Source organism: Moschus berezovskii, chromosome 18, assembly GCF_049115385.1.
Source record: "Moschus berezovskii isolate FMDL1 chromosome 18, NW_MosBer_1.0, whole genome shotgun sequence".
Classification (NCBI taxonomy): domain Eukaryota; kingdom Metazoa; phylum Chordata; class Mammalia; order Artiodactyla; family Moschidae; genus Moschus; species Moschus berezovskii.
In genome coordinates this window covers 28,079,731-28,105,295 of record NC_142477.1, presented here as the reverse complement: position 1 = coordinate 28,105,295, position 25,565 = coordinate 28,079,731, and the positions used below count along the sequence as shown (strand labels likewise).

The following is a 25,565-nucleotide window of genomic DNA, read 5'->3' as shown; positions in this document are numbered from 1 at the left end:
AATGGATTCATAAAATGTCCATGCATTTTGATACAAACCCAGGTATATCAAACCTTTATCAGTTGTTGCTGTTCAGTTGCTAATGAAGGTTGTTGCTGAAGGAAAGACACTGGGATTCTTGGTCTCCAGAGAAGAATTCAGTCCAGGGCCAGAGAGGAGGCTTGATCACTCAGAGCTTTTGTGTAGTAAAGTTTTATTAAAGTATAAAAGAGGTAGGGAAAGCTTCTGACATAGACATCAGAAGTGGGCAGAAAGAATACCCCCTTGCTAGTGTTAGCAATGGAGTTATATACATTTTAATTAGTTATTACAATGAATCAAAAGAATGTCTGAATGTTGTAAAGATCTTACTAGACCCACTCCCATAATTTACACTTTAATATAATAGGATTAGCCAGAAGGTTCTCAGGAAGGAGAAACTGTCCTCAAGCAGGATACATTGTTGTTGTATAATCCCTAGTACAGAGTTTAAACTGAGTTGTGTAATTGACTAAGACTATTGCAGCCATGAAATTAAAACACTTACTCCTTGGAAGGAAAGTTATGACCAACCTAGATAGCGTATTAAAAAGCAGAAACATTACTTGTACTTTGCCAGCAAAGGTCTGTCTAGTCAAGGCTATGGTTTTTCCAGTGGTCACGTATGAATGTGAGAGTTGGACTGTGAAGAAAGCTGAGCGCCGAAGAATTGATGCTTTTGAACTGTGGTGCTGGAGAAGACTCTTGAGAGTCCCTTGGACTGCAAGGAGATCCAACCAGTCCATTCTAAAGGAGATCAATCCTGGGTGTTCATTGGAAGGACTGATGCTAAGGCTGAAACTGCAATACTTTGCCCACCTCATGTGAAGAGTTGACTCACTGGAAAAGAGTCTGATACTGGGAGGGATTGGGGGCAGGAGGAGAAGGGGACGACAGAGAATGAGTTGGCTGGATGGCATCACCGACTTGGTGGACTTGGGTTTGAGTGAACTCCAGGAGTGGGTGATAGACAGGGAGGCCTGGCATGCTGTGATTCATGAGTTTGCAAAGAGTCGGACACGACTGAGCGACTGAACTGAACCAAACTGAAGGAGTGTTGACAAAAAAATTTGTCCTTTCCTCCTCCTTCAGAATTCCAGACCCCCTCTCTCCTTGGGGACCCCTGGACTTCTTATCAACCTGTCTAGGAATTAACTCTCTCAGTAAGTCATGTCTGAATATTCACGACCCCATGGACTGCAGCACAGCAGGCTTCCCTGTCTTTCCCTATCTCTCACAGTTTGCTCAAACTCATGTCCATTGAGTCGATGATGCCATCCAACAATCTCATTGTCTGTTGCCCCCTTTTCCTCCTGTCCTGTCTTTCTCAGTATCAGGGTCTTTTCCAGTGAGTTGGTTCTTCCCATCAGGTGGCCAAAGTATTGGAGCTTCAGCTTCAGCATTCCAGTGAATATTCAGGACTGATTTCCTTTAGGATTGATTGGTTTGATTTCCTTACTATATAAGGGACTCTCAAGAGTCTTCTCCAGCACCATAGGTAGAAACCATCAATTTTTTGGTGTTCAACCTTCTTGGTTATCCAACGCTCACATCTCTACATGACTACTGGAAAAACCATAGCTTTGATCATATGGATCTTTTTTGGCCAAGTGATATCTCTGCTTTTTAATACACTGTGTAGGTTGGTGATAACTTTTTTTCCAAGGACCAAGTGTCTTTTAATTTTATGGCTGCAGTCACCATCTATAGTGATTTTGGAGCCCCCCAAAATAAAATCTCCCACTATTTCCATTTTTTCCCATCTATTTGCCATAAAGTGATGAGACTGGATACCATGATCTTAGTATTTTGAATGTGAGTTTTAAGCCAGCTTTTTTACTTTCATCTTCATCAAGAGGCTCTTTAAGTCCTCTTTGCTTTCTGCCATGAGGGTGGTATCATCTGTATATCTGAGGTGCTTTTGCAATACCTAAGGACTGAACACAAGTGATTGCTTTATTGGATCCTTATGCTGCTTGGTGCATAAATAAACAAGTTTGCAAGAGACAAGGTCTTTCAAGGAAATGTCTGTATGATACATACAGAGATTTTAATCATGTACTTTCAGTGAGTTGTGAGACTACCATAATCCCTATCTGGTACCAGGGAGGTGTGATTTAATAAGTGCTGATTTTCACTTTGTAAATAGAGTCAGCGTCTCCTCTACTGGGGATTCTAAGGTAATGTAGACCCCAGGCTGATCTGCATATTTTAAAATTATCAAGCATATTTCAAGTAGAGCAATAGTCAGGTATGTCCCAAGGAAGATGCTTTAGCTTGACAAAGGAGAGAATGAAATTAAAAATGTCTCTTTCCCCCCTTTTTTAATGTAGAAAAAAAATGAATATTCTTACTGTCAAAAGTACTGTTCTACTATTTATATAGGTTAGATAATGGCTCTGATTTTTACTGTGATCACAAAAATATCTGCATATATTTGTAGGATGTTTTCCTATGGTCCTAGTACCTATAATTTGGAAGAATTACAAAGAAGTCATGTTATTAAAGCATTCTTTGATTTATTAAATGTTTACTACTATGTGGAAGGAAGTATGATAAAATAATAACAACTAATACTATTATAGTGAGAAATAAACAGAAAACATTAATAAATCATTTGCATTTTGAAAGATTATAAAGTCATAACACTTTTTTTTCCCTCTCGCACACACATATACATGCACTTTTATTTTATTACATTGTAGATTCTCTCATACACATTGTCTCCCTCACTCTTTTGTTTGCTTTTGTCTATAGATGTAAGTTTTACATAAGTTGCATAAATATTAGTATAATATACATGCACATATATATACATATGCATGTAAACTTATTTACAGAAATATAAGTGGAGAATGATACAAAAACATTTATGTTATAAATACACTTAACGCCCAAATAATGATCAACTCTTCAGATGTAAGGAAACCTGGAAAGAGAAAAATATTTCAGCATTTTCCAGGAAAGAAGACAGGCATTGAGAGGGAGAGCATTTTTGTTAGGGGGGGCAGAATGAACAAAGGTGACATTTGGAAAAATGCATGTGATTTGGTATGGCCGGATCCCGGGATTTGTAGCAGAGGTTGTGTGAAATGAGAGTGGAAATATAGCAGAGTCAGCATCATGAAGAGGTCTGATACAAAAATAAAATGCTACCTGTATTATCTAAGGGAGCATTTTTTAAGATAGCACCAGGTACATACAGTTCTTCATTTTGTCTAATTATTCTGGCAGCAACTGAACACATTGCTTGGATCGGAAGAGCAAGGGTTGATGAATCTCTGAACTGAATCGGAGGAGAGGAGGGATTTGAGATACAGTTAAGTGGGTGAGCCACAGGATTTAGTAATTAGGTCGACAAAAGGTTTGAGGGAGAAAGAGAGCAAAAGATACATTCTCATTTTCTACCAGAAGAGCTTGTGTGAAGAGAGAGGCAGGGATTCAATTTGATTCGAACATTTTAAATGAAGATGCCTGCAAAAAGATGGTGGGTTTTAAATACCTAATACATAGTGAACAATATATACGGTGGGTCCTTAAGTATCTAGTAGATCGTGAACTATATACACACGTGAAATATACATGAGAATCAATTCAGTTCAGTTCAGTTCATTCGCTCAGTCATGTCCGACTCTTTGCGACCCCATGAATCACAGCACGCCAGGCCTCCCTGTCCATCACCAACTCCCAGAGTTCACTCAAACTCATGTCCATCGAGTCGGTGATGCCATCCAGCCATCTCATTCTCGGTCATCCCCGTCTCCTCCCGCCCCCAATCCCTCCCAGCATCAGAGTCTTTTTCAGTGAGTCAACTCTTCGCATGAAGTGGCCAAAGTATTGGAGTTTCAGCTTTAGCATCAGTCCTTCCAATGAACAACCAGGACTGATCTCCTTTAGAATGGACTGGTTGGATCTCCTTGCAGTCCAAGGGACTCTCAAGAGTCTTCTCCAGCACCACAGTTCAAAAGCATCAATTCTTCGGCCATCAGCCTTCTTCACAGTCCAACTCTCACATCCATACATGACCACGGGAAAAACAATAGCCTTGACTAGACGGACCTTGGTTGGCAAAGTAATGTCTCTGCTTTTTAATATACTATCAAGGTTGGTCATAACTTTCCTTCCAAGGAGTAAGCGTCTTTTAATTTCATGGCTGCAATCAGCATCTGCAGTGATTTTGGAGCCCCCAAAAATAAAGTCTGACACTGTTTCCACTGTTTCCCCATCTATTTCCCATGAAGTGATGGGACCAGATGCCATGAGAATAGACACCTATAATCTCAGCTAAGCTCAACATTTAGTGTGACATAACTGAGGAAATGGGCTTCCAAAGTAGCGCTAGTGGTAGAGAACTCACCTGCCAATGCCCGAGATGCAAGAAACGCAGGTTGGATCCCTGGGTCAGGAAGATCCCCTGGAGGAGGGCACGCAACCCACTCGTGTTCTTGCCTGGAGAATCCTATGGACAGAGAAGCCTGGCTACAGTCCCTAGACAAACAGGGTTGAACATGGCTGAAGTGTCTTAGCATGCACATAGCAAGTATGCACACAACTGAGGAAATATACAATTTTCAAGTATGTTGAAATATATAATTTTCTAAGAAAAACATAGTGTGTGGAAATTATACAAAAATCCACCTGGAACCCTCCAGTGAATCCTGTAGAAAGTTACCTTAGACTAAATGATTTAGCATTTTGTTAAATGGGATTCACAATCCTTCTGTGTAATGTTGTCCTCTGGAACACACTGGGAAAATACCACTGGGTAGGTATAGATAAAGATCTATAGATATAAAGCTAGCTGTACAAATTTGTTTAGACTCAAATGCTGCTAACAGTTTTTAGCAAGCCTATAATTTCAGGGGAGACACATTGCAAAGAGACTGAGTACCTAGTACAATGCAATATGTTTATGAATGACTCATTTAAGGTTATCTTAACCTTCCCGATTCTATATACTTTTTATGTTCCTACACATTGCAATTGTATGTTATCTATTGATGCCAGTTAACTTGGAGACAATTTCAAAGAAATGAATCAAGATGGATTCCCTAGTCTCTGGGGATCAATGATAGCATCTCTAAAAGCTTTGTCCCATTGCTTTCTTCAATGGCATGAACAGGAAACTAAGACATTTTGCAGCATCTTGTTTTGCTCTAATTTAACTTAAATGCCTTAAGCTAAGTTGGTGATCATGTCTCCAGTGTTCACAGATTTAGGTTTCTGCCTTTCCTCTGGTGAGTATCTTCAGTTCCAAAGCCTCAGTCCCTTGTCAGTCTCTGGTGTGACTTTGAGCTCTCCTCTGCTTTTCCTAAATGCCCATTTAGCATTGCATAATTTCCTTAACTACTCTGCAGTTTCCTCTCAGGAGCTTTATCTTGTTTTTAATTTCTTCCTGTTAAGCTCATTAAAAAACATCTTTTAAACATTATACAACAGAATGGTTTATAAACGTGCGTAATTGTGTCATTTTTTTTTAGAGCAAGTATTGTTTGAGATTATTATGCGGCATAGAGATGTTACAATAAGATTATATGCAAAGCAAATACAAAAATTAAACTAATGTTAAATTATTTTGTTGATTCACGTGTGTGGTGGTTTATTCTCACAACTCTGGAAAAATAGAGAGGTTCTTAATGTAAATGTGAAAGAAATAAGGGCAGGAAACAAAGGAAAGAGTCAAATTATATCTCTTTGTAACTTATTGGGTTTTTTTTTTATCAACAAACTGCAGCTATTTGTTGCCACGCTTCAAAACCTGTGTTTGCCCTCTTTGCTCTCCCATTCGTTTTCTGGCATCTAATTTGTTGTTCCCGAGGAAGTCACCCTGTCACAGCTCTAACTGTGCCATCTTCTGCCTCTCCTCCCAACTCTCTTATATTGAGCTGTCAGTTATTTCTAATTCTAGTACACAAATCTGCAGTGTTTTTCATTCTCAAGTGCAGAGGTCCTACTGATTAAATTTTAGTAGAACAAGTGACCTGGAATATTTAGTCCTGAATAAAAAAAAAAAAGAAAGAAAACAACACAGAAGTACATCAAAATTGTTTAAAATCATTAATAAATGAAAATTTAGATGTTGTGTGAGGGTGTCGATAATAGCCTCAGAATACACTTATTTAAGTAGCCTTATCTTTTGGCCGGTCCTTAAGAAGTATTCTTTGCAATATCACCATTTAGGTTTTTATTTCTAAATGCAAATTTGCACAGGCAATTTAGAAATGGCAATTGCCTTTTTCCTCCTTGCATTCGTGCCTTTGTGCTTAAGTCGATAACCAAACTAAGAACATACTCACCGGGAAGAAATATTTATCTGCCCTAAACATTAAAAGAGAAGCAAATGATTCAATCTGACACCTGGGACTGAATTGGAAACAACTATAAATTGGAATTGATAGGAAAGCGTACCACATAATTAAAGCTTCATCAACTGTAAGGTAAAAACTAAGAAGCATGCAAATAGATGCCTTTAAGGAAACATGAAATGTAAGATGGATGGCAGGTGCTACTTTGCCTTTGACAGTGAGTGCAGTACATTTTGTCTCCTTTCTGGATCCTCTCCTGCTGCTCCTGTTACATGGTAGACACCTTTGCAGGCTCTTCATTAAAGCAATTTCAGTTTGCTTGACAAACTAGCATACCTGTGTTCAACAGACGAGTTTTGGAAATAAATTTAAGAGTATGAATGAATAGCTCTCTCATACCTTAAAATATAGAAATGCACTTTTTAAACTGAAGTAGACCCAATAAATCTCATCCTTGAGTAGGTTTCTTAGCATAAACATATTTCCAGAGAAAGCATTATCTAACTATGCATTGTGAGCACTGAATAAAGATTTATTGAATAAATGAATTACTGAAGTGGCCATATAATCAAAACAATCATGAATGTATGTGTTCTATATGTGGATATAACATATACATTTGTTATAGTATGACTATCTGAATTGTTTAACAGAGGAACTAAATCTATGGTATTTTAATGAATGAGCTCAATCTTAGTCATTGCTTTTCTGAAAAGAATACAATTCCTTGGAAACAATCTGATTAGTGTTTCAAAAAAAATATATATTTTTGTGCATGTATAGAGGAGTCTGGCAGACTACCATAGGGTCGCAAAGAGTCCCCGATGCTGGGAGAGACTAAGGGCAGGAGGAGAAGAAGGCAACAGAGGACAAGATGGTTGGATGACATCATCACCTCAATGGACATGAGTCTGAGCAAACTTCAGGGGACAGGAAATGACAGGGAAGCCTGATGTGCTGCAGTTCATGGGGTCACAAAGAGTAGAACTCGACTAAGCGACTGAACAGCAACATAATATGAATCAATGGTGAATGATCACTTCCCTACTAAACCTCAGAAAGTACTGAAAATTGACATGGATAATGCTTACTCTCATGAAAATGAAATAACCTTCTGATGGAAACGGTCTCTGCACCTACCAAAGAATAAAACAAAGAAATAAAAGGTTTTGGATCCCTGACCAGAACTATACAAGTTCAAAACAGACAGATTTTCAGAATCTAAGCCTGTGTCTAAAACTACAACAATCTCAAAAAAATTCCAAATGAAAAAGTGGGAGAACAAATTCCTAGAAACAATACTCCTAGTGAAATCTATGAGACAGTAAAATTAATTAAACAAAATAACATATTTTTTTATTTGTTCTATCTCCCTGCTAAAAAATCCATGATGCAGAAACTTTCTACATAACCTGATAATCTCCAATTTCATCAGGACAATTTTCTATTTAATTTTTTGAAAAAAAAAATTAATTTGCTTCAGGGAATTTTCTGTCAGTCCACTGGTTAGGATTACATTTTCACTGCCAAGGTGGTGGTTCAGTCCCTGGTCAGAGAACTAAAATGTCTCAGGCCACATGGCGTTGCCAGTGAAAATAATAATAATAAGAAGAAGAATTTGCTTCAAAGTATTAAGTTCATAGGTAAAATTTTAAAATAGAAAATAAGCCACCCATTCCAGTCTTCCTCCCCATAGCTCTAATCATCACAGAAAACAATGATAAATTGTTACTCTTTTTAGTTCACCTAGGTTAACTGTAATTAAGTAATATTTTCTTGTTATTTTTAAAATTTTTGTAGATTGCCTTTTGACTTCTTTTCATGATTCTTGAAAATGGAGCTCAGTGGCATCTCAATCTATTCTCCCCTTAATATAATTATAACACATTTCAAAATTTCTCTATTGGCTATCTCATCAAGTTTAACTGTTATGAAATTTTTTTTTTATATCCACCATTCTCAGCCTTCTTCTCTTTCTGTCCCAATAACATTTTCACTGAAGCAGTAAATAATAAAATTTTAACTCTTGCTTAAAAAATTCTTTATAATTTTTAAAATGCACTTTTCAAAGTATTATGCTATTACATGTAAAAGTTGAATATTTAGTTCAAAACTGTAAACTAAAGCATACACCAGCTCTTAAAAGTCTTAAGAGAAAATAAGCCAGATATTTTATTTTCCATGGAATGATTTCCACTATTGACAAAATACTCTTTAGTAAAGTTTTATTTTCAGAGATGTTAACAGCTTTGCGCTTTAGAGGTGCTATTCAAAATTTATTAGTGAAAAAACCTGACAGCACTTAGCTTAATTCTAGCAACATTCAGAGTTATAAACCTAGGTTCATCAGTATTCCCCCTTCAGCATGGGGGCTGGCTAATCTCTGGAGCTCAGGAAAGTCTGCCATCCCAGACATTTCTTTTTCACTTTCTTAATTTGGATACATAGCTCTCTAGATCTTCTGTATTCCTGTTTCTTGATTTAACTTCCTGTTTTCCTGGAATGTATTCTTCATTAGGTTATTTTAAAAGGGCCAAAAGAAAGAAATTTGCTGAGTCTAAAACTATCTTTATTGGGCTATCATACTTGATTAATACTGTGGCTATAGTGAATATTCAAGGTTCAAAATAACTTTATCATCAAATTTTGATGACATTGCTCAGTATCTTTCTAGGATCAGGGGTTACCTTGAAAGGTCCACTGACATTTTGATCCATGTCTTTTATTTTTCCCAACCTCACAATTATATATTAATTTTTAATCATGTGGACTTCCTTCCACTGTCCTCTAGCTCACCAGATCTGTCCTTTGTGATTTTAATTTTCTGTTTAACCCATCCATTATTTTTTAACTGCTTTAGCCTTGACTACTACTAGATATTGTATTTTGCTTCATATCAGTAGAGGAAACCACTTTTCATTCTCTAGTAAAAATTTTATAACTTTCATTCCTTAAAACATGAGTATATTTTAAAAATATGCTCCACCTGATCACTCTATGTTATTTGTTTTGTTGATATAATTCAGCTAAAGTGTTTTACTTATCTTGATTTTGTTTTTGAATTTTATGTTATTGCTATTTTTTTTTTCTTTTCCTGCTGATTCTACTTGTGATTCTTTTTGTGTTATTGTGTATATGGGATCAAACCCACGTCTTCTGTATTGCAGGTGGATTCTAAACCACTGAGCCACCAGGAAAGCCCTAAATTTTAAATGGAAGATATTTATTTCCATCAAGTGCCAGTGAAGACTAATAACACTTTTAAACAAAGCTGTATTTGACAATTGTTTATGGTGTATATGGGTTTGCTTGTTTGTTTTATATTTCATATAGTATGCAGTAACTATAAGAGAACATAATTATCACTACTTTAAAGCATTACAAGGACTTTAAAAATAGTTTGCATTCACATGCAAGATACTCAAATTGTGTGTGTGTGTGTTTGAGAGAGATTATTCACACACACACATACACACACACGTGTAGTATTTATGGTTTTCCAAACAGAATAGTGTTGAGGTCTTGTTTACGTTTTGTAAAAGTAATGTCCCACTGTGTATAATTTTCTGAAATTTGCCTTTTTCCACTTAATATGATACAACTAAGATTCATCCATAGTTTTTGATGTAACTATAGCTCATATTTTTCAATTTTATATTATGTTAGGATGTGTGATAATGTAACAGTTTATTTACCTATTTTCAGGCTGTTTGACATTTGTGTTCTTTTACTTTTTTTTTTTTTTAACTTTACAAACAATAATTCCATATGGCATTTCTGCAGCTATTCTTCTCAGAACATTGGTGGATTTTATTTATGATAATATTTAAATTCACATCATAGTATCCTATTATGGGTTGAATTATGTTCCATAAAAATATAGCTTTAAGTCCTTATGTGGAAATAGGGTCTTTATAGAGGTGATCAAGTTAAAAGGAGGTATTTAAGTATGGGGCCCTTTTCCAATATGACTGGTATCCTTAAAAAGGGGGCAATTAGAATACACAGAGGGACGTGCACAGAGGGAAGACAATGTGAAATTACAGGGAAGAGATGGCCACGGAGTTGGAATGATGCATCGACAAATCAAGGAATGCCCACGACTGCTGGCAAGCACTAGAAGCTAGAAAAGGCAAATAGGGATCTTCTCTAGAGCTGTTGAGAAGAGAATGGCCCTGCCAGATACCTAGGTTTCAGAATTATAGGTTTCAAAACTGTAAGACAATAAATTTCTACTGTTTGAAGCCACCTAGATTTTTTTAAGCTTTTTATTTTATATTGAAGTCAGCTGGTTAACAGTGTTGTGATAGCTTCAGGTGGACATCAAAGGGAGTCAGCCATACACATACTTATGGGTATCCAAAGGAAGAGACAGAGGTTGCCAGGCAAAGCTTTGTGTAGAAAATCTTTCGTAAGGAAGAAAACTGCATTAAACTGAAGAAGAAAATGTATTTGAAAAACCTAAAGTAGACCAGCGTATGGAGACTATTAATTAAGGGTGAAAATGACAGGAAATAAGAATCTATGGAGGGCCAGCCTATGTATGTTTTAAGTACAAAGTGAGTAGTCAAATAATTTCAAAGCTCCGAATAACTATTGATTAAATTATTGTTTTCAAAGGGGTAATATGGCTGCAGTGTACACTCAGAGTATAAGAGATTTAATTGGATTTGGCCAATTATAGGACCTGGCAGATGAGTTAGGTAGTTTCTCAGATATCCAATCGGAGAAGGCAATGGCAAGCCACTCCAGTACTCTTGCCTAGAAAATCCCATGCATGGAGCAGCCTGGTAGGCTGCAGTCCATGGGGTCGCTAAGGGTCGGACACGACTGAGCGACTTCACTTTCACTTTTCACTTTCACACATTGGAGAAGGAAATGGCAACCCACTCCAGTGTTCTTGCTTGGAGAATCCCAGGGACGGGGGAGCCTGGTGGGCTTCCATCTATGGGGTCACACAGAGTCAGACACGACTGAAGTGACTTAGCAGCAGCAGCAGCAGCAGATATCCAATATAAGAAAAAGTACATAGTGGCTATTACATTCAAAGAAATACAATGGGAATATGGTGGTGAAAAAATGCAAAGTCATCCCCGTCATGTGTAACATCCTCATGGTACATACAAATAAACAAGTAAATCATACAATACCTAGCAGTGGTAAGTGATAGGAAGAGTGATACCTTCTCAAAAAGGGTCTTTTCAGTAAAATATTAAGCTTCCGAGGGGTCACAGTTGAGTAGTCACCTGACGAAGAAAAAGGATGAACCATCTGATTATCCAGGAATAGGTGTTTCTAGGAGAAGAAATAGCAAAGGCAAAGAGAGCCGATAAGACAATGACTAAGGAATGAATTGAGAGTTGCTGTCAATGTTGTGTAACCAGAAATTAATGGAGAGAAAAAAATGTAAAAAAGAATTGAAAAGTACACGTTAAGTGGCCAACTAGGGTGTGGTAGAAACTGAGTCCTAATATGTCTCCTAGGAGAGGACTTTTCAAACTGAGAAGATGTTGGCCTCTGCATTAGTTTGTTAGGACTGCCCTGCAAGGTACCATAGACTGTATGGCATTTCTCTTCTCACGGTTCTTGAAGCTGGGAGTCCAATATCAAGGTGGTTTCTCCTGAGGTCTCTCACTGACTTGTAGATGGCCATCTTCTTCCAGGCTTCACATGGGCTTTCCTCTTGTGCCTGATTGTGTCCAAACACTTGACATGTTAGATTAGGCCTCAACCTAACCTTCTCATTTAACCTTAATACCACTGTAAAAATGTTATATTCTGCTGCTGCTGCTAAGTCGCTTCAGTCGTGTCCGACTCTGTGCAACCCCAGAGACGGCAGCCAACCAGGCTCCGCCGTCCCTGCGATTCTCCAGGCAAGAACACTGGAGTGGGTTGCCATTTCCTTCTCCAATGTGTGAAAGTGAAAGTGAAGTCGCTCAGTTGTGTCCGACTAGTAGCAACCCCATGGACTGCAGCCCACCAGGCTCCTCTGTCCATGCAATTTTCTAGGCGAGTACTAGAGTGGCTTTCCATTGCCTTCTCTGTGTTATATTCTAGTACAGTCATATTCTGAGATCCTGAATAGGGTTTAGGAGTTCGACATATGAATTTTAAGGGCCCTAGCCCCCCAAACACTCAACACATAAGACAGCCACTTTCTCAGATTTGGTAAATTGTGTTATAATTATTTGAGGACAATGGGGGAAGAAGTTTATGTGAGGGAAATAGTATGTGAAAATATAGAGATGTAGGAAATTAATTTTTGACAAGAAAGACTTTGTAAAGTCCAGTTTGGTATAAATCTTTCCTGGAAGTAACAGAAGGAAAGACACATTAGGAAAGATATAGTCAGGCCAGAGTATGAGGTCTGGACTTTATTATGTATATTAAGGAGAATTACTTAAGGTTTATGAGTGAGAATCTGCTCTAATCAGAAGTGTGCTTTGGATCAATTAATCTGTCAGTAGCATGTAGTTTATGATCAGGTGCTAAAACATAAATCTCATTTAGCAGGAGAGCTAGTTCATGCTGAAAGCACGACTAGGTGAGTCGGGGCTTAGATAAATTCTTGTTTTGCTCTGGAATGGACGGGAGTTTGTCAGAATTTAGTGTTTTCACACTGACACTGTGAAGGACATCTTTGTATTCCTCACAGACTCTCCTTTGTGTTTCCTGTCACAAACAGAAGTGGGGTTCCTCCCCACTATGGCTGATTGCATGGAATTTTGTAATGTTCTGCTCTGCAGCTGCAATAAACTGAGTAGTAAATAACTGAAAACAAGAAAGGAAAAACAATTTAAAAATATGTTCACTGCAAATAGGAATATTTGTGGTATATTCTGTGATTTGCTGTGCTTGTATAAACACATACAGGTACATGTTTGTACTCAAAGCTAATCCCTAGTTACTTGTGCAAATGCTAAAGAAGACAACATGCGCTTTTTAAAACCAGAATTCTTGGTATAGGTTGTTTCACTAGTAAGCACAGATCAAGCATCCTCCATTTCTACTTTTTCTGTCCCAAAACTATATATTATACATATTGTGTGCATTCAACTTATTAGTAAACGTCTAATGTAAAGTTTAAGATTTATAATATTTTCTCATACACATTTTACCTTTCAATACTCTTGAGGAAATCTCTCTTTCCCTCTCTCTTCTTTTCTAATCTGTACAGACACCATCCATCTTCGAGTTCTTGAATCCTCCCCAGTTGGCACAGCCATTGGAAGTGTAAAAGCAACTGATGCTGACACTGGGAAAAATGCTGAAGTAGAATACCGAATTATTGATGGTGACGGGACTGATATGTTTGACATTATAACTGAGAAGGACACACAGGAGGGCATCATCACTGTGAAAAAGGTGAAGAATAGCCGTGGAAATAATCATCTGTTTAGAAAGTAGATATTTTGATATGTATTATCCACTCAAGCATTGTCCATTAAGAAATATCCTTATCATGTTCCAGTGTAAATGCATAAATATGAGGGACATAAAGCTAAAGATCACCTTGGACATTCTGACCCAATGCTTTTGTTAATTAAAACATGAAACCTGAGATTTTACAAAATTTAAAAGGCAAGTTAATATATGTGTGATTGTATTTCTGAGTCACATTAATTAAAGCCCCTTATTAACATTGTTTCCTTAAAAATAGTTAATAGCTAATAATAGCAATATATCATCACAGTTGGAGGCATAAAAAGTAGCATGCCATCTATCCAGATGTATGAAGCAATAATTAGAGTTGCTAATGAAAAGAGACAGCATGGATTGGAAGATAATTTCATTGTTCACATTTTCCCTTCTGCTACATAAATTAAGCTTTTCTGCTCACATATGCTCAGTGATACAATTTAAAGGTAACTAGTTTTTTAATTGTAGCATCAGTACTATCATTATAAGAAAAAGTAAGGCCCAATAGAATTTAGGTCCTAATGAAACGTCCTGCATACTATTTGCATAAAGTAACCACTGCTACTGCTAAGTCACTTCAGTCGTGTCCAACTCTGTGCGACCCTATAGACAGCAGTCCACCAGGCTCCCCCGCCCCTAGGAACCACTAGTTAACCTCAGGTTCTATTACAAAGTTCAAAGTACACAAAGACAATGACCAGCAAAGGAGGGGCCAACTCGATATTTAAGTTTCTTTTTGTTTCATAATGTAACCTAATTACCAATTACTATCAGAATTTTTCTCTTTACCTAAGGTTGTTCTTATTTTCAGTGTTTCACATAACTGCTGAAAGGTTTTGTATTAGTCTTCAAACTTTCATCAAATTTATGTAGTACCATGGGCCTGTTAAATGGAATGGAAATATCACAGCAAATATTTTAAAAGATTATTGAATTTTTTGCTTTGAAAAAAATTTAGCTGTAGCCAACAACTCAGCACACACATATACACACACAAACACACACACACAATCCACCAACCCATGTTTTATAGTGGGTTGTCATCATATAAGATAGATATTAATATCCTTTTCAATTTTTTTATGATTTAGATTCTCATTTTGCTATGTTCTGATGTACTACATTTCAAGTACTTGAAAATAAAACTGAATTCCACCTGATGTGTAAAATTAGTTTTATTTTATATTTTTACTACTTTAATTATTTACAGTTAATGAACAACTTGACAGAACTCAATTAGGCTTTAAAAGGCATACTGTAATTTAGAAAGGACATATAATTCAATTTCCTTCTATCTCATTTGATTATTTATTTACTTATTTATTCTTAATACAGCCACTTGACTATGAGAGCCGAAGGCTTTACACTCTGAAGGTTGAAGCAGAAAATACCCATGTGGATCCACGTTTTTATTACCTAGGACCTTTTAAAGATACAACAATTGTGAAAATCTCTATTGAAGATGTAGATGAACCCCCTGTTTTCAGCAGATCCTCCTATCTGTTTGAGGTTCATGAAGATATTGAAGTGGGTACAATCATTGGTACTGTGATGGCAAGGGACCCAGATTCTACTTCTAGCCCCATTAGGTAAGTATGCTTGTGCTTGCAATGAAAAGAAAGGGAATTGAAGTAAATGGAGAGATGATGAAATTTTATTTAAAGCCCTTAAGGCATTGAAAGAGCTGTGCATACATTTGCTGAGCACATGTATTTAAAATAAATTGTTTATGTACTGGGGCAGGGTATGCATAAGTTTCACAGTTTGTTTCAGTTTTAATCATGCCAGTTACTGAAAACTGGCTTGCATCATCTTCCTATCTCTTTAAGTATTTATTGTTCTGACTGGTACCTGATACAGGTAAAGGAGATATTTTTCAGCTGTGCATTTGCAGTATAACCAAACTGATTTATTTGTATTTTTGGGTTCTTAAAATGTGAGGTTGAGAGAAGTTTTAGTAATTAAAACGAATATAATCATAACAATGTCATAAGGCACTATGATTTTAGAAACTCTTCTTTATTCCTACCAGCAAAGGGGAAAGTTTTAGGTTGTTCTTTTGGTTATATCAGACAATTTAGAACATTCTAGAAAGATCAGAGTCATTTCAAATTTTTCTTTTGCTTTGTTTTCTTATGGCCCCTAAAAACATATAAGATGTGATAAACACATACAAATGAGAAGGACAAAGTTTTCGTTGACATTTGTTCTCTCATTTTAAAAAATGTACCAGGTACCTATATATGCAATATTCAGCATCAAAATGACTGCTCACTTTAAGCTGTTAGTCCATCAGTTGTTTTTTATTCCATTTGCTTCCTTAATCCTGAGCAGACTGGTTTTGCTTACCCTTTTTATAATGTGGGCCAGTCAAGTAGAAGTTCAAATGGTTGTACAGTTTCCAAGTACACACCTCTCTGACTCCTAACTATGCAGCAACAGAGTTCTGGAAATGTCTAATTTTATGTGCCATGTGACTCTGGCTCAAAATTTAAATTCTCTAAGTCCTGTCATATCTTAAGTGCAGTCATTCATATAAATATATATATATATATAATTTAATTTATATAATTTTACCTAAACATTTTGTTATAGTTACATACAGCATGACAGGTTACATATTGGCAGCCAAAGCTTGCATGTGGTACTCAAGTATAGTTACCACCTGCCAGCATGACTTTCTCATAAATGTCTTTTCTCCCATCCATTTGGCTTCACTAAAATTGCTGCATTCCTTGGATTTTTTTTTCCTTTTAAATTTTTTTTGTCATTTATTTGGTAGACATTTACTGAATATCCACTTTTTTTTTCTCTATTAAATACTTAACAAGCATTCCCTTGTCATCGCTTCTAACTGACTTTAACAGCCTGTGTTCTATGTTTCTAGTTTTCAAAGAACCTTTTTAAAATAAAATATAGTATTTTTTTAAAGTTCGGTTTACATCTCGTGACGTTGTAAAGTGATGATATAAAGATCTATTCCCACTTAATGAAATAGATTCTGACTGCATGGACTGTAGCCTGCCAGGTCCCTCTGTCCAAGGGAATCTCCAGGCAAGAGTACTGGAGTGGGTTGCTGTTTCCTTTTCCTAGGTGTCTTCTGAACCCAGGGATCAAACCCACATCTCTTACATCTCCTGCATTGGGAGGCGAGTTCTTTATCACTAGTACCATCTGGGAAGCCCCATCTTATAGACTAATGGTTATTATATGTTAAACTATGTCTGTGGATTCTTTTTTAATTAAATTTTTCATCAGGATGCAAATCTATGGACCAGGAGAAAAAAAATCCATTTATATCTACTAAGCAACAGAATTAATTCATTGCTTATTAATGACAGAGTCTAGCCATGTTCTTTGTTATATATTTGAATTTATACTAACAAAGCAGTAAATGAACATGAATATTTTTGGATGTTAATCTTGATATATCATACAATTATATATATATATATATATGTATAATCAAAGATATAAAGTAGTTTTACTAAAGCAATGCATTTAGAGATGGATAATGGGGCTTCCAAGGTGGCGCTAGTGGTAAAGAACCTGCCTGCCAATACAGGAGGCATAAGAGACCCAGGTTTGATCCCTGGGTTGGGAAGATCCCCTGGAGTAGGAAATGGAAACCCACTCCAGTATTCTTGCCTGGAAAATTTCATGGACAGATGAGCCAAAGCGCTACAGTTTATGGGGTCACAAAGAGTCGGACACTACTGAATGTGCACACATACACACACACAATAGGATAATACTGGTCATATTATAAACTGTCCATGTGATATATCATGGATGCTAATGCAATAATCAAAAGGATTTACCTAAAATATGTCTTCTGGAACTGATTTCTAAAATGAAAATGTTAGATAATACATAGAATTTATCAATAGAGAATTAAAAAATATACATTTGACCCTTGATCAACTTGGGAATTAGGGGTATAGATCTCCCCTGCTCCCGTGCAGTCAAAAATCTGAGTATAACTTCATAGCTGGCCCTCTGTATCCATGGCTCTGCATCTGAAGAGTCAACCTCAGATTTATTTATTTTAATAAATACATACTGTAATTTATATTTGTTGTAAAAATGGACCCATAGAATTCAAACTCATGTTGTTCAAGAGTCAGCAATAATTACATCAACTGTGAAAAAGAACTAGGATCTCTCTGTATTTTCCAGATAATTTTACATAATCATTTAAATTTATCATTGTTTTCTAAATTGAGCTACAAAAAAAAAAGACAAAACACATTTAAATGGCTTTGGTAAAGAAAATGATACTTTATATTGATTTACAGCCTTTAATTTCCTGCCATAATTCTATAGAAATAAGGATATTTATTATTTGCCAAAATGCCAAAGGAATCATTATTTCTTTTATTCAACAAATATTGTGGGTGACCATATCAGTTACTAATATGTTTCTCAAGAAATTCTCAGTTTGTTAAGAAAGTAGATTCAATTTGAGAAGTAATATTCATTGAGTATGTACTAGACACTAAGTATGATGCTTGCTGTTTTCATGTTTGATTTCCTGTTTGAGATGTGAGATGAACTCCTAATACAATATGGTAAATGGCAAGGTGCTTTAGGATGGAAGGGGACAGATAGCTTCTACTTCAGGTAATAATGGAATACTACAAGGAGGAGGTAAAATTTATGTTTGATTTTTCAGTAGTGTTAAAATTTTGTCAACTTGAAATGTAATTTATGAATTATTTCAGATAAAATATTTTGCTTTATTTGTGAATGGCTAAAACATATAGTTTGAATAGAAAACTAAATTCATGTTATGTTGTTAGAAAGGGCTGGGTTTTATTAAGGAACTTTGTAAATTACTAGTCTATTTTGCTTAGAACAGATTTAAAATAAAAATCTAAAATAAGCCATTCTCAAACATAAAATGACATTAACTGTATTGGTATGTTAAATTATTTTTCTAATGCAATTGATTCAAAATCCAGCATAAAAATCTTATATTTCAACTGCTTTCTGGAAACATTATACAAGTTTGGAAGAGGAAAAGAATAAAAGAGTTTTATGGCACTTTCAAAATTATTTTGTATTATTACTTATAAAATGTAATTTAAAATACTATTTCATACATTTTCTTTAAATAAATGACCATTGTGGCTTAGGAAAATATGTGCCATAACATATTACTCTTAGTTTTGTCATGTTTATCTTGCTTTATTTTTAAAATGTTTTAATAGGGAACATTAAATATAACTTGGGGGATTATGCTTGCTACCTCCAGAATTTCAAAATATTCATAAACCACGAGGAGTATGAAGTGGCAGGAACCACCAATGAGAGTTACTCTTTTAAACCTTGACTGACAATCTCCAAAATAATGGGATTTATACCAACTACATCATCCTAATGGATAAACCTGTTGTTAGGCTTTGGAGTAACACTCAACACTATGCCTTTAATCAATTTGCAGAATAGTTGTCTTTTTAATACATACACTAAGATTTTATTTGATAAAATATCTAGAAACTCCTATCCCAAACTTTTCTACTCAAAATATCTCTGGTTAAAATGTATACATTTTATAGTGATACATGTAGGTAAGAAACAAGCAAACCAGGTATCATATTGAAACTTTGAAACTTTGGAACACTGTCATAAATTGATGACCTACTACTCTGAGGAAACTAACATCTCCAATATTCTTACTCCAAAACTTTGCTTCTGGGAATGATCTTTTGTATTTGACCCATGTAATAATTCTCTAATAGGGTTAACAATCACTAGGTAAATTCAGTTGGTAGGGTAAAACTTGTAATTCTAAGCTTTGTGGAAAAAATATATTAGGGTCAGTTAAATATCCAATACATAATGACTTAATAACATACAACATTCAGAATACCAGCATTTAAATGCACAGTAAACGTCAATTCAGGCCTTAGGAAGAGGTTTTGGGGAGATGGTAGAGGGTCACTGTGTATAAGTGTGTGTCTGTGTGTGTGTGTGTGTGTGTGTGTGTATGATAAATCCATGACACAGTCTGCATTCTGGATCAGTACTTTGCACTTTCCTAAAATTATTAAATATCACTATATGTGTGTCTCTGCATTTCACCATTTTCTCCTGCAAGCCATCAATAATACTGCCATGTATTTTTCTCTGCCCTCTATGTTCAGATTTTCCTTGGATCGCCATACTGACCTTGACAGGATCTTTAACATACATTCTGGAAATGGATCCCTTTATACATCAAAGCCACTTGACCGTGAACTATCTCAGTGGCACAATCTTACTGTTATAGCTGCTGAAATCAGTAAGATGAATTTTACGTATATCATATTTAGCATAATTTTAGGTTTTATTTTATATTAAGAATAATTCCATCTCATTGCACAAATGAATTGTAATTTTAATCTAAGGTTTGAAAAGGCTCCTTAACACCTATAATTTTTTTCAATAGTTTCTATATATACTGAGAAATAGCTGTGGGCATCCACAGATATACATTTAGTACTAACTAATAAAAATGATCTAGAATTAGAACTAAAGATATTCTCTTTGGAAGAAAGGGAAATGCATTAAATTCATCACATAGAAACTATGAACTAAAATTTATGCTGAAATGGTGGAAGTCCATTTTTGAACAATAGACACAGAGATAGATATGATTACTTCTTTTTAACAGGTGAAGAAACAAAGGTATCCATAATCATAGCTAACATTAAGCACTCTAAACAGGTATTCTAAGAAATTTAAATCAATTTTTTCTTCCTAATATTTTTATTGACCTTATTTAACAGAGAATGAAATAAGACTCCAGGGATTTTAGTAACTTGTCCAAAGTCACAATGCCAGAAGTAATAAAACTGGGATTTGAAACTAGTCATTCTGTTTTTAGATCTAATACTTAATTCTATACTTAATTTATAAAAGTTCACCCAACTAGTATCAGAGAGAGCCAGCATTCAAAGTCATGCGTGCATGCTAAGTTACTTCAGCCATGTCCAGCTCTCTGTGCCCTTATGGACTGTTGCCCACCAGGCTCCTCTGTCCATGGGACGCTCCAGGCAAGAATACTGGAGTGGGTTGCTATGTTCTCCTCCAGGGGATCTTCGCAGCATAGGGATAGAGCCCATGCATCTCTTGTGTCCCTTGCACTGGCAGGCAGGTTCTTCACCCTAGCACCACCTGGGAGGCCCATTCAGTCTTATTTGTCTCCTATTGCAAATACAATACTGGGATACATAATCTTTAGGACTCATTGTAAAGTGAAAATCTCAGGCCTCATGTTAAAATACGATGAAGAAATTTAAGATGGCAACAGCAGAGCATTAAATAAGGGTGGGGCCTTCTGAGTATGAGGCCCTGCTCCATTGCACATGCCCCTGAAGCGAGCCCTGTCCACACATGCAAACCTGTTCATGGTTTCTGATTCCTGTATTATGATACGTGCATGGAATAAAGCAACTCTGTCTTAAATAGAAGCATTAATTAGGGACTAAATCATGGAGTTAAAAAAAAAAGACTATACATTTCAGATCTGAAAAAGTAAGCTGAATCCACAAACACATATCAAGGTCAAGTTATCTGAAGTAATCATCCCAAGATTTGGAAGGCAGGGTACTGGGGCTGAAATATCAAGCCTCAGAAGGATGGAGCTGGTCTAGACTGATCATCAGCAATGAACTTAATGCCTCAAGAGAAAGTACTAGACTTAATTTTTTTTCTTACATCTGGCTCTGAAATATAGATGAACCCTACCATCCAAACGATCCAGTTTTTCCATAATGAAATATGAATGGCTGTACCTCTCAAGGTGAACTGAAGAATTTTTGAGGTTTTGAGGTTTTCTTAAGGAAAGCTTTTATTTCTGTATCTGTATCCATATCACAATGTTAAATGTGCCTGACAGGATCCAGTCTGATTATTCCAGAATCACGATTGTTTGTGCTCTCTGCTCTAGTCAAGCTCCTTATTCAAGCCTAATGAGCTAGGAATTGCATTTTCCGTTTCAGATACTTTGAGAAATTTAACTTCTAAAGCTAGTTGAAATAATTATGATTCTGTAAAAAGCTAAGTCAATTATGTTCTTCATTTTAAGAACTAAACCTACTTTCTACCCTTAAATAAAACCAGTCTATGGAGTAACTGCTGGAGATGCCTACCTGCCAAACCACACACAGTGAGGGGCCCATCATGCTGTTCCGATTATTAAATGGAATGAGGGTGAGAGGGAAACAGCATATAGGGCATTGTTTTTGCTAGATTTTGAACACTGGTAAGTGTGCCATTCATCCAGAACAGTGCAGAATGACCTAAAATGTACTTCTTATCAATGTTTTTCCAGACCTTGCCTCTAACGGTTTAATTCTACATTCCTTAGCAGTTCATCCTATCATATGGCAAGTTCTATTCTAGGCAATCATTTAGTGCATTATACCATGGAGTAATTTATTCTTCTTGGGGGAAAAAATTAAATGCCATGTGGAGAATATAAAATCTAAAACTAAGGCCACAATCAGGGATTGTAAAACACATGGTTGTAGAAATCAATGAGTTCCTATAATATCTGAGAATTAAACTATAAGCACTGCAATACATTCTAAGAACAGTAGAGCAACGTTTCTGACTAAGGGCTCCATTTTCTACACCTGCTTCCTTGTTAGTGGAAACTCTTGCCGTAAGGAGGTACAAAAGATACTTCTTTCTAAAGCCTGGGATTTCTAGATGGAGATTTATATTTTCTTCTTCCTGGAGGTATAGAAAAGCCTGTGAATATGTAGCATGGTTTTACCTTAGGACATAGATTTTAAGATCCTATATTGCTCACAAGTTCTCCCTACACTAGAGTTTGCTGGACTACTGAGAGTCTCAGGTGGTAAAAATAAGCCGGCTCCTATTCAGTATGATGCTTGCTGGGAAGGCTTTATATTTTTATTTATACATAAGCTGCCACATCTGCCAGTAAAAAGATTAGTGTAAGCACTGTTTTTTTTTTTTTTTTTTGAATAGATGACTCCAGGCCTGATGCTTTACAAAGCATGTTTATCCCTGTGGATTTAGCTTTTGATTTGAAGAGCCTTGAGTTATGTGTAAAGAGGCTGGAGAATCTCTGTATTGTGTTAGGGAAGGGACTGACATTGCAATTTTTTAGATGTGAAACTTTTCTGTCTTTCTTAGCTTCTGTGGCACCGTTAGAAAGTGAATTGCTACTAACAAAAGAGTTATTTTTATGTCAAGACTTTGTATTGAAAGAAAACATTTTGCTTATGTCCACTAACTATAAAAGTAGGTTAAAGAGCACATTCTAGAAAATATGAATCATACCTCCCCACTCTTCCCCATAGCAACAAGTAACTTTGGGTAGTTGAGGATTCATTTATAGGTGAATCACTATGCCTCTGGGTATTAGCAAATGGTTTAGGAGTAAGAGAGGTAGAAAATTAGTGGAATAGCATTTTTCTCTTTTTTCTCTTCTCTCCACTTTTCCCCAAAAGTACTCCTCCTGAGACCCACATGAACTGTAAGAAAACTAGTTGACATATTTTTATTGTGTAGATGCTTTGTATGGACAAAGATAGATTAAGCTTTTAAACAATGTAAGGAGATCCAACCAGTCCATTCTAAAGGAGATCAATCCTGGGTGTTCACTGGAAGGACTGATGCTAAAGCTGAAACTCCAATACTTTAGCCACCTCATGCGACGAGTTGACTTACTGGAAAAGACTCTGATGCTGGGAGGGATTGGGGGTGGGAGGAGAAGGGGACGACAGAGAATGAGGTGGCTGTATGGCATCACCGACTCGATGGACATGAGTTTGGGTGAACTCCGGGAGTTGGTGATGGACAGGGAGGCCTGGCGTGCTGTGATTCATGAGGTCGCAAAGAGTCGGACATGACTGAGTGACTGAACTGAACTGAACTGAACTGAAGGAAATGAAGAAGATATGACAGTGATAATAAAGACAATCTTAATAACAATAGTCGATGTGTATTGAAAGTGAAAGTCACTCAGTCATGTCTGACTCTTTGCAACCCCATGGACTATACAATCCATGGAATTCTCCAGGCCAGAATACTGGAATCGGTAGTTGTTCCCTTCTCTAGGGGATCTTCCCAACCCAGAAATCAAACTGGGGTCTCCTGCATTGCAGGCAGATTCTTTACCAGCTGAGATATCAAGGGAGTCCCTGTTAACAACGTGTATAAAGTGTTTACCAACAAACTGATACTTCAATAAGAAATTTTCTTGTATTCACTCACCTAGTTATTCAAATAACTTATAAGATCAGAAGTTCTATTTTCATTCATGTTGAGTAAACTGAGGCATTAGAGAAAGAGTGTAAACTGGACAAAGTTAAACACTGAATGAATGGTGAACCTGGGAATCAAGTCTGACTCCAGAGTCTAAACTCTAACAACCACCTGACATACTAAGAAGTGAAAAACATGTAACAGTAGATGAGCGAATATGAAATTAAAACCTGAGAGCTGAATGTTTTTGGGTTAAGAGGTTGAAGGAGGACTGAACAATAGTTTTAAAGAGGGCAAGTGTTTTAAATCTTCTCTTGAAAAGAGGAACGAAAGGTGAATTTCAAATGGATTTAGAATTCTGTCTGCCTCCCTGCCAAACAATTAGTTCTTAAATGTTATTTTTTGAAACTGCTGATTTCATTATTTTAGTTACATTATAATTATATGAAGAAAAGGAAGGAGAAATAAATTCTTTTGTGTAGTGATATACTCCCTGTTTGTACCTGAGAAGTTTTTAACCCTTATATCTGCAAATTATTTAGATAAAATTAGAAATTCAAATAAATTTCACAAAGGGAAAATCATTATTCATAACCCATGTAGATAGAAGCCATTTAGTAAGATGGTTACTATCCCCCAGCTCACCTACTTTTTTTTTTTTTTTGCTTTGCTTCATTTTTAGCTAATTACTCCTTTCTTCTTTTATATTGATCTTGAGTTTGATTTCGCAAGAGTTCACAAAGAATTTGAACTATATCCAGAGACTGAGATTTTGAGATCATGAAGGCTGATGCATATAACCTTAATTTAAGATGCCCAAACACTCTCAGAGTATTAGTGCAAGTTCCTGGAAAAATCCTTAGAGGGGAAAATACAGTTATGATTAATATGAGGTTGTTACCCAAGGATAAGCTAAATAGACATGTTTTAAAATTACATTTACAAATCAAAACATATTTTTAAATGCATGTTTTTATGTGAAAACTTTGATGATCTTGATTTTGGCAAAAAAAATAATGATTATTATACTGCATGTAACTACTGAACTAATATTGTTATACAAAATTGAGCTTGTGTTGATGAAATGGTACAGTTAACAATTTTATTAATGAAACATTTAAAATCTTGTGTTTCGTTGTAAATTTCCCTTCAATTTGATAATAGGTATATAGGATATATAGTAAAATTTCCAAAAGGAGAGTTGACAGTAGCTGTTGAAATATATTTTAGTGATAAAAGTAGTCAGAAGGGTAGGTTGTAATTAACAACAACCACATAGAAGATGACCTCAGGCAAGTTACTGATTTAACTAATACTACTCTTTATCCAAAAAAAAGAAAGGTATAAATTAAGAAATCTAATGATGTATAATAAAGATTTAATAAATATTTGTTCTTACATTGTATATTTGGAGAGTGAAGACACAAATATTATATGAAATCAACTACACTGGATTGTGCTTTTAAAAAGAGTTTTCAAAATATTAATAGTACTCTTGAGCCCAATAATAGCTGAATTCATGACTACTTAATTAGGCTCTGTAGTAATTTTCTTTATTGCATTTGTTCATTACGATAGTAGAATGAAGTTGATGCT

General features: G+C 35.9%; 1 protein-coding gene across 1 annotated transcript in view; it reads left to right on the top strand.

Annotated features, from left to right (window-relative positions):
• The window catches only part of LOC129553347 (cadherin-10), a 187,453-nt gene that overhangs the window by 144,727 nt on the left and 17,161 nt on the right, over nt 1-25,565 (top strand). Inside the window, exons 6-8 of the mRNA XM_055422237.2 lie at nt 13,501-13,688; nt 15,078-15,331; nt 19,892-20,028. Coding sequence (XP_055278212.1) covers nt 13,501-13,688; nt 15,078-15,331; nt 19,892-20,028 — 579 coding nt within the window. The remainder of the gene's footprint in view (nt 1-13,500; nt 13,689-15,077; nt 15,332-19,891; nt 20,029-25,565) is intronic.